Genomic DNA, 13,000 nt, shown 5'->3' with positions numbered 1-13,000 from the left:
TCATTTAATCTTCACAGTAACCTCATTTGAAAGATGAAGAAACAATCACAGAGAAATTGTATGTTGTGCTCAAAACATAGCCTGAGCTTTCTAACTCCACCGGCAGATTTGTTTAATGTACTATAGATCTTTCCACAGCAAACCACTGTGTGTGAAACATTTGAAACAATATTCATTCAAATAGAAGAGATGATATTTATCATCTATTATTCTGCAGTCCCTGTACAAATAGGTTTGCCTTCAGATTATCTACTGTTAGGTGTTAAGTCCATAGTAGATGCTGAGTAAATACTAAATTCACTTACCTTTTCATTGAAGCTTACTTCTTTTTTTGGGCAACTTCAATCTGATTCTTTCAAAAAGTATGATCTATTTTATACAGTTCACTAATGATTTTCATTTTCTTTCTACTATGAAAGTATTTAAAGCCTATATAGTTAGCTCAACTAGCAAATATTAGTTGACCTCTTAAAAGTGACATGTATCAACTTGAATTGAAATGCAAGTTACTTTTCTCTTCACTAATCATAGGAAAATAAGTATCTCCCCAAATTGGCATGGACATGAATAAGCACCTTGATTATTTTGAAAGAAAAGAAGTTTTATTATTTATTTATTTTTAACTTTTTAATTTTTTTTAGGAATATGACAGAACTGATGGTTTTTCACACAGTCCCTTTGGCTTGAAGCCTAGATCAGGTAAATAGATATTCTGTAAATAAAATTTATTAGTTATATTTGAAACTAGTTTCCCAGCTTAAATGGGATTGATTCCATAGTTTTAAGTACACATGGATTCTTTCTTCTCTCCTAAAAGCAATTTTCTCTTAATGTTATTTGTCTTTCCAATTCCCATTCCCATTTCTTTCTTCCACTTTACCTTCAAGCTCCTGAAACCTCAGCTTTTTGCCTTAGATATACTGCAGTCTTATTTCTACTATACTGTGACTGCTGTTAGAATGACCACTCTGCCAGCAGACCAAACACTGTTTGAAATTATAGCACTTCATTATACTGTGGTTTTATAAAGGGATCTTTTCGCATTTGGCAAGCCCAAAAGAAAATGGATCCATGTTACTTGGCAAGGTATTGAATTATAGTTTTTATTCCTGAATAACTGTATTGACTTTCAAGAATAATTTCCTTTTTTAAAAGATAAAAGGCTGACATATGTTCAGTAATCATTTTTAACCTGGGCCATAAGTTTCTAATAACGTATGTTTGAGTAAGAACATGTATAGGTGGTAGAAATCATTAACTTATCTTCCCTGTTGCTTTCAATTATGCACATAAATAGAGTTCAAATATATTCTCTAAAAATATTTGGAATGTATTAGTGAGTAATAATGTTTTATGTAATTTTGTATTGATTCTTTTTATCATGCCTCTTTCCCCATCAATAGTTGCTCCTTCCCATTAATTTTGTAACAAGTTAGGAAATTTCTGTTTTTATAGCTTTTAGCCGCTCATCTCGCCAAGAATATGGGGCAGCAGATCCAGGATTTACAATGAGAAGAAAGATGGAACATTTACGGGAAGAGCGAGAGCAAATACGACAACTTCGCAACGTAAGTCAGTTTGCTCTTTCAGATCTGCTTTGTGGAAATGGGTTTAACTTGGAAAATTAATAAGGTGTATAGATTTTATTTTCAATGCTCCTTAAAATGTTTGGATATCCAACAATTAGTAATGTAAACATTTAACATATATGTTTAGATAGAGTATCTGATTTATACCTGTTTTTCTATAGAATCTTGAATCCAGGTTAAAAGTAATTTTGCCTGATGACATTGGAGCTGCACTGATGGATGGGGTTGTTCTTTGCCATTTAGCCAATCATATAAGGCCACGTTCTGTTGCTAGTATTCATGTGCCATCACCAGCAGTGGTAAGTTTTGTTTACAATTTGTTAGTTCTCTAAAGGAAGATATAGCTTCTTAAAATTGTCTTTAAATAATATACCTCAGTGAACTTAGTTTTCAGTTTTGATTAAGTTCCATAGAAAAATGCCTAAAAGTACATTTTTTCGCTCTTTACAGCCCAAACTGAGCATGGCAAAATGTCGAAGAAATGTAGAAAATTTTCTTGATGCTTGTAAAAAGTTGGGTGTCTCACAGGTAATTGTTATTTATCTAACAACGTGATCACTTAAATTTGAATTTATTACATGCAAATTGGGGTTCTTCTTAAAGCAATGAATAATGCTTTCTGAACATGAAAATGAATGCCTTCTCTTGGTACCTTCTCCTGAGCTCCAGCTTTCGCTGTAGCAGTTATCTAATGAATGTTTTTAAGCTACCTTTAAAGTCATTTATGAAATAGCTACAAATATGGAAAATCATGCACATCACTGACCAAACATAACTTGGTGGCCATATTTACAACTTGGTTGTGATGTCATTGTTACCATCTTTTTTTCCTTCTTTTTTTTTTTTTTTTTTTTTTTTTTTTGCTAAAGAACATTTGGACTCCTTTGTAAGTCATTGGATTGATTCTGATTGGAAGATTTGCATTCAGTGTGAACAGCTTTTTAAACTTTATTTAAAATGTAAAATTGCAAATTATACCAGCATATTATGATAATACCTGTATTGGACAAACTTTGAAATTTTTAGGAATTGTCTTATGTTTCATGTAATAATTGCACTACTATACAATTAACCATTAAAGCAGTATTGTAAATATATAAGGAACATGTATAATCACAATATTGCCTCTTTGTAAAGTGTTATAAGCCTAACCTCAACATGAATGACTATGGAGAGAAATGACATTGTTATCAGAGCACAATTAAGTTGTTGTGCTTGTTAAGCTGTCTTTTGAACAGTGTCTTAATAATCTGGTCTACAGATCCCACTTTAATCTCTTCCCTCAAGTAAGTAAACATAATTTAATGTGTAGAGAATCAGTGAATTGTTGGGTAATTTGGAAATTACATAATGTTCTCTAATTACCTCTTGTCTATAGTTGATGTGATGGGTTTTTTTGTTTTTGTTTTTGTTTTTTGAGACGGAGTCTCACTCTGTCGCCCAGGCTGGAGTAGTGCAGTGGCGCGATCTCGTCTCACTGCAACTGCCACCTCCCAGTTCAAGCAGTTTTCCTGCCTCAGCCTCCCAAGTAGCTGGGACTACAGGCATGTGCCACCACACCCAGATAATTTTTTATTTTTAATAGAGACGGGGTTTCACCATGTTGGCCAGGCTGGTCTTGAACTCCTGACCTCAAGTGATCCACCCGCCTCAGCCTCCCAAAGTGCTGGGATTACAGGCGCAAGCCACTGCACTTGGCTGATGTGATGTTTTAAATTTTTAATTCTTAAAAATGTTTGTTGTTTCTTTTTTCTACTCTCAATCTTTCAATGGGGAAATAGCAAACTTAGCAACATTTTCTGCAGCCATTATATCATACAGATTTTCCCGTTTTGCCATTTTTTCTTTTTTAAAATTAAAAAAAAAAAAAACCTTTTTTTAGAGATGGAGTCTCACTGTGTTGCCCAGGCTGGACTGGAACTCTTGAGCTCTAGACTTCCATTTCACAAATAACTGGGATTACAAGCATTCACTACCTCACTAATATTATGTCATTTTTGTTTTAAGGGTTTTATTTTTAGCTTCATTGCTTTTCTGTGAACTCAGAATTGGTAATATATAATAATTTTTAAATTAATTTTCTTTGTTTTAGGATGTTTTCCAATTTTTAACAGCTTTATTGAGTTATTAACATACAATATAGGGCATATAAATAAAGTATGCAATTTGATCAATTTTGCCATATGCATACACCGTGAAATCATCACCACAGTCAAAATAATGAACATATCTACTGCCTCCCAAAATTTCCTCATGTGTCTTTGCAATCCTTCCTTCTCCAGCAACCACTAATCTGCTTTCTGTCATTGCAGATTAGTTTGCACTTTCTAGAGTTTTATATAAATGGAATGATACAATATGTATTATATTTTTCTATCTTCTTTCACTCAGCATAATTATTTTATGACTCGTCAGTGTTGTTGCATGTATGAATAGACCATTGCTTTTCATTTCTAGATAGTATTTTATTGTATGGATATACCACAGTTTGTTGATCCCTTGACCTGCTGATGGACATTTGGGTTGTTTCCAGTTTTAGCGGCTGCTACAAATAAAGCTGCTATGAACATTTGTATACAAGTCTTTGTATGGATTTATGCATTCTTTAATTTTTAGTAAATACCTAGCAGTGGAATAACAGGAACATATGGTAGGTGCATGCTTAACATTTTAAGAAACTACATAACTCTTCCAAAGTGGTTGTACCGTTTTACATTCCTGTCAGCAGTATGTGAGAGTTCCAGTTCCTCCACATCCTCACTAACATTCAGTATGATCAGTCTTCTAAAAATTTTAGTCATTGTGATATGTATGTACTGACTTGCCACTGCAGTTTTAATTTGCATTTTCCTAAAGACTAATGATGCCGATCATCTTTTCAAGGCTTATTTGCCACCTGTATATCTTCTTTTTGAAGTACTTTGAAGTATACTTTCTTTTTTGAAGTACATATTCTAATCTGAGGTATATTTTGTATTGGGTTGTTTATTTTCCTATGATTGAATTTCAGATTTCTTTACGAATTATGGATGAAGTCATTTACCAGATTTATAAATATTGCATCCAAATCTTTGGCTTGTCCTTTCATTGTCATTAGAGTGTCTTTCAAAGAGCAGGATCTTCACTTATTGAAGTACAATTTATTTTTTAAAATGGGCTGTGCTTTTTGTGTCAAACCTAGGAAATCTTCGTATAATCCAAGGCCACAAAGATTTCTTTCCTATGTTTACTTCTAGAAATTTTATAATCTTAGGTTTTATGTTCATGTCTATGATCAATTTTGAGTTAGTTTTTGTATGTGGTTAAAAAGTATGGATTGACGTTCTCTTTTTTTAAGCCTGAGATTGGGCATATACATTGATTTTTTTAAGAAAATATTTTTATTGAGATATAATTAGAATGCCATAGCATTCACTGATTTAAAGTGTACAATTAAATGGTTTTTAGTATAATCAGAGTTCAGCAACAGTTACAATAATCTGTTTAAAATATTTTTGTCACCCCGGAAACACAGCCCTTACCTATTCGCAGCCCTTCCCCTGTTCTTTCTGTGGATTTGCCTACTCTAAGACATTACATATAATGAAATCATACAATATGGGGTCTTTAGTGTCTGGCTTCTTTGACTTAGTATAATTTTTCCAAGGTTCATCCATGTGTAACCTAAGTCAGTACTTCATTTCTTTTTATGGCTGAATAGTGTTCTGTTCTAAATACATACCACATGTTGTTTATCCATTCATCAGTTGATAGACATTTGGGTTGTTATCACTCATTGTTTATTCTGAATAATGTTGCTTTGAACATCCGTGAATAAGTTTTTCTTTGAACACTTGTTTTCGATTCTCTTGGTTATATACCTAGCAGTGAAATTGTTAGGTTATATGGTAACTCTATGTTTATAATATTTTTTAAGAAACTGCCAAAATATGTTGCAAAGTGGCTGCACTGTTTTTACATTTCCACCAGCAATATATGAGGGTTCTAATTTCTTCACATCATCACCAACAATGGCTACTGTCTACCTTTTTGGTTCTAGCTATTTTAGTGTGTGTGATGTGATACCTTATTGCGGTTTTGATTTGCGTTTCCCTAGTAGTTAATGATGTTGAGCATCTTTTCTTGTGCTTATTGATTTGTATATATTCTTTGGAGTAATGTCTATTGAAACCCTATGTTCATTTCTGAATTGGATTATTTATCTTTTTTTTTGAGTTGTAGTTCCTTATGTATGCTGGATACAAATTGCCTAAGAGATATATGATTTGCAAATATTTTGTCCCATTCTGCAGGTTGTGCATGGTATGAGGTACGGATCCAAATTCATTCTTTCACATGTGGATATCCAATTTTCCCAGCACCATTTGTTGATAAGACTCTTCTTTTTCCCATTGAATTGTCTGTCTTAGCACCTTTGTCAAAAATCAGTTGACCATAAATATAAGGCTTCATTTCTGGACTCTCAGTTTTTTTACCACTAAATTCCTTATTCCAGTATCACACTGTCTTACTTACTGTAGTTTTGTGATGCATTTTGAAATCAAGAAGTGTGAGTCTTCCAGATTTGTTCTATATCAAGGTTGTTTTGGCTATACTGAGTCCCTTGCATTTCCATATCAATTTTAGGATTGATTAGCTTGTCAATTTCTGCAAAAAAGCCAGTTGGGATTTTGCTGGGGATACCGAATCTGTAAAATGATTTGGGGAATATTGTCATCTTCACAATATTTATTCCTGTGATCCATTAACATGAGACACCTTTCCATTTATTTATATCTTTTAATTTTTATTCCAACAGTGTTTTGTAGTTTTCAGTGTATGAGTCTTTCATTAGATTTGTTAAATTAAATGCTTAGTATTTTATTCTCTTTGGTACTATTATAAATATAATTATTTCCTTAATTCCACTGTCAATTTTTTATTGCTACTTTATAGAAATAGAAGTGATTTTCTTTTATTGATCTTGTATTCTGCAACCTTGCAGAACTCATTTATTAGTTCTAATAGTTTTTTTTGTGTGTGTGTTTCTGTGCCTTAGGAGTTTCTCTATACAGAATCATTTAATTATTTCAAAGAATTCATCCATTTCATCTAACTTGTCAAACTATTATTATGAAGTTGTTTATAATGTCTCCTTATTATCATTTTGGTATTTGTAGAATATCTTGTGGTGTCACTTCTCTTATTTATGATATTGGTAATTTGTGTATTCTCTCTTTTCTTCCTGATTAGCCTAGCTTGAGGGTTATGAATTTTTAAAAATCTTCTAAGTGAACTAACTTTGGGTTGCATTGATTCTTTTATCTATTGTTTTTTGTTTTTTTACTTTATTGTTTTCCTCTCTCATTCTCATTATTTGCACCTTTCTTTTGCCATTGGTTTAATTTGCTCTTCTTTTTTTAGTTTCTAGGGTGGAAGCTGAAGTCATTGATTTGAAGCCTTCCTTCTTTTCTAGTATACACTTCAGTGGTTATTTGAATAAATAAGCAAAATGTTAAGAGGGCAACAAATATAGCAGTGAAGATGGAGATGAGGCAATAATTTTGAGAACTCTTTATGGGATACCATCAGTAATATTTGGAGAATGGGTTATGGGAGTAAGGAAGAAAGAGGAAGACTATTATATTTCACAGGTTTGTCAATGGAGATTGAATAGTGTATTACTAAGACATGGATCACAGAAGGACAAGTTAATTTGGTAAAGTAGTTCTGTTGTGGACACATTGATTTTGATATGTCTGTTAGATGTCCATTTGGCTGTGTCCAGTTGATATTTGTATTTGGAGATCGATAGAGAGACCTTGGGAGGAAATAAAAACTTGGAATCATCAGTATGGAAGGGGTAGTTAAAACTAGAAATAGATGAGAATACCAAAAGAGAGGATATAGTGTAAAAGAGAAGAGAGTGAAGACAGAACCCTTGGATACATTTGGTATGTTAGAAGAGGATCAGTGAGGGCTAATTAATGAAAGCTACTGCACAATTGCTGTCAGAAAAGTTGAAGTAGAAAGAATGGTGTCACACAAGACAGGGGAGGGGTAAGGTTCCTAGAAAAGCATTAATCAAAGGCATAATATGACTGAGCAGTCAGCTAGACATATGCAACATTTGACATTTAAGATGGCATTGGTGATTTTTATTAAAATAGTTTTAGTGGGCATCTGCTTTAGGGTTAGATGTAAGATAGCAGTGGTTGAGTAGTGAGTGGGAAATGCAAAAGTGGTGACCAACTCTTTTATAAACATTTTCTTTGTAGAGAAAGAGGTACAAGTGTAGAATGACAGCATTTCAAACAAGGCCAACTTCTATAATCTTTTTTCTTAGTATAAATTAAGAATCTAAAAACATTTTAGATTACAATATTTATAAGAGAAAACTTAGAATTATGTATTTTTCTTGATGTTTTACAGAAATCATGTTTTTAAAATCAAATTCTGACTTAATTTTATTACACTTCTAAAAAATAAATGTTCAAATATCTCTTTTTTTTCTCCAGGAAAGACTTTGTTTGCCTCATCATATTTTGGAAGAACGAGGACTTGTGAAAGTTGGTGTCACAGTTCAGGCGCTCCTTGAATTACCAACAACCAAGGCATCTCAGCTTTCTATGGCTTGATATAACATTTTAAAATTTTAAGTGTATAGTTTCATTTATTTGAAGTGATTTCAAATATTTCAAATTCATGAATAAGAATATTCCGTCAAAAATAGTTTGCCTTAGGTCACGCCTTAGGATTCTTAAAAAATTACATTGAAACATCAAGCTTAAACATTGAATTGCCCAAACTTCTTTGGGGGAAAACTGGATTAATTTAATAAGAGTATTTGATAAACTCAAATTCTCTTTTTACTAAGTCAGTTGATAATCTTGATTATTTTTCAGAAAGCAGACTGATACTAAATTTAAAATGTAGTTTCAATTTAATAATCACATTAGGTTTAATTTTTTTACATCATAGCATACTAGTAAACATCTGGATAAAAGTAATTTTTTTTAGCAATTTAGAGCAATTCTATATTTGAGTTATTTAATACACTTCTAATTCTAGTTTATACACAATTTCTTCAATCTTTGGTCTTAGTTTTCTAGAAAAAAGGAGTAGAAAAAACAATTCTGGCTTTATATTAAATTCTTTTAGTATTATAGGTTGGTGCCAAAATATTTTCAGTTGTACTGTAGATTGTTTACATGTGAAGTGCCTGTGTAATTGATGACTCTTATATAGTCTTAAGCATTTTTGCAATTTTTTAAATGTATTAATAGAGTCAATGGAACTTTAAAATATTTTAGTAGATTTTGTAAAGTCAGTAATATGTGAGGATTTAAATGAGCCTCACGTGGTGGCATTTGTGGTTTTTTAGTTAGTCCATTGCAGTTTCCCTTAAATTGGTTATTTCATGGTGTCAAAAATACCAATGTTAATATGATTAATTTATGCTATTTAATTTTGTGAAAATCATCTTTTAAAATGTATTATTTGAAGAGTATTTTATTTCTGTATTGGAAATGTTACACAAAGCAGTAAAGTTTTTGAGAACTAGTGAAGTACTAATTATCAAGGACATTTTGATAAAACTGCCAAAGTTTGGGTTTATATCTTCCCTTTGAGCAGCATTCTATCAGTGCTGCCTTTATGTATATTCAGAGAGCAGCAGTTGAGGAATAGGTTTTCACTCAAAATCTGGCCATTTGTGAATCCTGTAAACCTTGTGATCTTCAATTACTTTGATGTTAAATTAAACACAGACTCTTCTATAAATATTTTCATGAGATATTGTGTTACACAAAGTCCTTGTTTTAACTTAGATATGGGTAAATTTACATTGGTGGTATTGCAGGAATTTTTCAAAAACATTACTGTAATGAATAACTGAGTTTCCTATAGAAGAACCTTAATAGTTACTTTTGTAGTAACCAAGCAAGCATCATATCTTAAGTATGTGATCATTTGCACTTGTTACCTCTTAATATGGATGCAACTTATTAAAAATGTTGGCCTGGGTATTTCAAAGGGTGTATATATATAAGGTAAAAACTAGTGTGCCAAATGGTATAGGAACAACTGTACTTTTTTTGATCAGTTGGCATGAAGCCATAGAATTAAATTTTGGCTTTAGAATACACATGTGTTCATTACATTCCCCAAGGGTCAAATTGGAGCTTTTAAAGAATTAAAGCTTCTATGACTATATGGTTTAAGAATTAAATTATTAGTAATTTATTATTTTAAATATTTGACCTCATTAGTTGTTAATTTTTTAGTTGGATTAAAAAAAAAAACTCACTGACATAATCTCCCTAGTGAAAACTTGGGTAATATATGTAAGAAATGGCAAATAAATACCTTAGTTAATGACTTTTTATGTAGAAATTTGACAGCATTACAAATTAAGTGAGCATTAAAAACACAGCAATCATTCATACTGCTTTCATAGGTGTTATGATAGTCTCTGATTAATCAATCTAGTATTACTTATTTTACAAGTGTTGTCCTGTTTCATATCTTTGAAGTAGTAGTGAAATTGTAGGCCATTTTCTTATTGCATTTCAGTTACTTTTCAGTTAATTATTCCTTTAAAAAGAAAATACAGCAGAACCTCACTGTAGCATTCTTTACTGCAGAGCAAAATTCAATTTAAGATGGGCTTCTCTGAGGTCCACATCATGGCAGTTCATTTACTCTTGTGCCAAATGGCAACACCACCTCTAAAGCAGTTTCACAGCATAGTCCCCTACAATGTTATACCAAGGCTCTGATGTATTTCTTTTAGTAGTTTCTAAGTGTAAAATTTATTCTAAATGTTTATGGCTATTATCTATTTCATCAGTTACTGAATTAAGAATGATTTTCATTACTTGAGTGGGATTTGTGATTTAATGACAGTTGAATAATCAAAAATATTTTATTAGGTCCCCAAAATTTAATAGATAGCTATTTCTGTTACATTTTATTACTGTATGGCACAAGAAAGAAGTGACATTGGGTATGTTAGAAATGAAATAAGGAGTAAAAATGCATTACCATTTGTTTAATAATTATCTTTACAGATTGCTAGTTTAATGACTTTTTTAACTGAATTTTTTGAATAAATCAGAAATGTTTGTATTGGTCACAGATCTATCATAATTGCTTTTCTGATGCATTTAAAAATACATGGAACACTTAAATGTATATTACCGATGCAAACTGTGGATAAAGTTGAAAGAAAAAATTTAAGTCTGGTATTTCTTTTCTCCCTCTCTACCTCCTTTCTTACCATCACATCATCCATTTTTTTGTCAGCATTTGATAGATGGTGTCTATGTTCCCTAGTGTAGAAAAATAGCCAGACTTTGAGAGAATATTCAAAGTAAGTGGTTTAGAGGTCCAGATTCACTTTATATTGTGAAAGGAAAATAAATCTTGGGGCCCCAACATCACTAAGCTAAAGGGGAAGGTCAAGCTGGGAACTGCTTAGGAGAAACCTACCACCAATTCTATTCAAAGTCACCATTCTGCTCACTGAGATAAATGCCTATCTGATTGCCTCCTTTGGAGAGGCTAATCAGAAACTTAAGAGAATGCAACCATTTGTCTCTTATCTACCTATGACCTGGAAGCCCCCTCCTCGCTTCCAGTTTTCCCGCCTTTCCAGACTGAAATAATGTTTGTCTTAACATATGTTGATTGATGTCTTGTGTCTCCCTAAAATGTATAAAACCAAGCTGTGCTCTGACCATCTTGGGCGCATGTCGTCAGGACTGCCTGAGGCTGTGTCATGGGCACCATCCTCAACCTTGGCAAAATAAACTTTCTAAATTAACTGAGACCTGTCTCAGATATTTGGGGTTCACATTTGGTAACCATGAAGGGATTCTGAGTGGAGGTACCCCTGACCTTTGACAATTTCTTATTGGTGCTGGGTACCAACATGAGCTAACTGTATGGCTCAAACCAATAAGGCAATTTGCTGAGGTCTGGGAGCACCCCCTACAGAGAATCCCTAATCTCCCAAAATCTGGTCAAAATCTAAAATTTATTTTGCTATATGATTCCCTGTTTTGGAGTTTTACTTGCTCCCAACAAGGAAGGGAAGATTTCCTGCTTCCATGACAATGGAAGGCAGGTAATCTTTATGGAGTCTGAGCTCACTCCCAACAGGGAAGATGGGTTTGAGTTTTTTCGTGCTTTTAGGATGGTAGAGAACATTGTTCAGCCTGAGACCCATCCCTAGGTAAGTAACTGAATTGGGGTTTTGATTTGACTAAAATTAACAACCAGCTGGTTTTAATTTCTCCTTACCATTAGAGCGCTCAGTGATCATATTGTTGGGTTTTTTTGTTGTTGTTTGTTCCGGTCTTTCTCCCATCAGATTTGACCATCTCTACCTGATTTCGTCAAATCTGAGTGAGAATTCCAAATTATGGGTAAGAAAGCCTCTCTAATTTGTCTAAAATTCCTCGCAGCTGCAAAAGAGGAAAAAAACAAAACAAAAAACCGTGCACTTGGTTTCTGTGTTTGCTTCCTGTCTTGAAAAACAAACATTCTTTCATTTACTTTTCTTCCACCCTATTTTTTGCCATTTGCAGTACCAAAAAAAAAAAAAAAAAAAATCTAGAGGAGGCTTCTAATGACTTGAACCACCTTAAAAAATTCAGAACAAAGGCATCACTCACCCCTTTTGGGGTATTCTGTGTTGTCAACCTTGGCAAAATAAACTGTCTAAATTAACTGAGAGCTGTCTCAGATATTTGGGGTTCACAATATGTCATTTTCAGTAGGTAATATTTTCTTTAAATAACAATAATTTTTTATGATATCCTCACCAAATAATATTGCCTTTATGTAAAATAAACTATGTAACATAAATATAAGAGAATTTTTTTTTTTTTTAGACAGAGTCTTGCCCTGCAATCTCAGCTCACTGCAACCTCCACCTCCCTAGCTCAAGCGATTCTCATGCCTCAGCCTCTTGAGTAGCTGGGACTATAGGCACGCACCACCACACCCAGCTAATTTTTGTATTTTTAGTTGAGATGGGATTTTGCCATATTGGCCAGGCTGGTCTCGAACACCTGGCCTCAAGTTATGAGCCTGCCTTGGCTTCTGAAAGTGCTGGGATTACAGCTGTGAGCCAACGCACCCAGCCAAAATTGTGATTTTTTTTTTTTTTTGAGACAGCATCTTGCTCTGTTGCCCAGGCTGGAATGCAGTGGAGTGATCTTGGCTCACTGCAACCTCCACCTCCTGAGTTCAAGCCATTCTTTTGCCTCAGCCTCCCTAGTAGCTGGGACCACAGATGTGCACCACCACACCAGCTGATTTTTGTATTTTTAGTAGAGATGGGGTTTCACCATGTTAGCCAGGCTGGTCTCAAACTCCTGACCTCAGGTGATCTGCCTGCCTTGGCCTCCCAAAGTACTGGGATT

General features: G+C 33.4%; 1 protein-coding gene across 2 annotated transcripts in view; it reads left to right on the top strand.

Moving 5' to 3' along the window:
* Positions 1–10,803, top strand: part of LRCH2 (leucine rich repeats and calponin homology domain containing 2) — a 120,686-nt gene extending 109,883 nt beyond the window's left edge. For both annotated transcript variants that reach the window (XM_003262223.3, XM_003262222.3), the window contains 5 exons: positions 642–699; positions 1,456–1,568; positions 1,751–1,888; positions 2,040–2,117; positions 8,087–10,803. In XM_003262223.3, the coding sequence (XP_003262271.1) occupies positions 642–699; positions 1,456–1,568; positions 1,751–1,888; positions 2,040–2,117; positions 8,087–8,206 (507 nt within the window). In that variant the 3' untranslated portion in view covers positions 8,207–10,803. The remainder of the gene's footprint in view (positions 1–641; positions 700–1,455; positions 1,569–1,750; positions 1,889–2,039; positions 2,118–8,086) is intronic.
* Positions 10,804–13,000: the final 2,197 nt, after the last annotated feature.

The sequence above is a fragment of the Nomascus leucogenys genome, chromosome X, assembly GCF_006542625.1.
Source record: "Nomascus leucogenys isolate Asia chromosome X, Asia_NLE_v1, whole genome shotgun sequence".
NCBI lineage: Eukaryota > Metazoa > Chordata > Mammalia > Primates > Hylobatidae > Nomascus > Nomascus leucogenys.
This window is presented reverse-complemented; position numbering and strand designations above follow the sequence as displayed.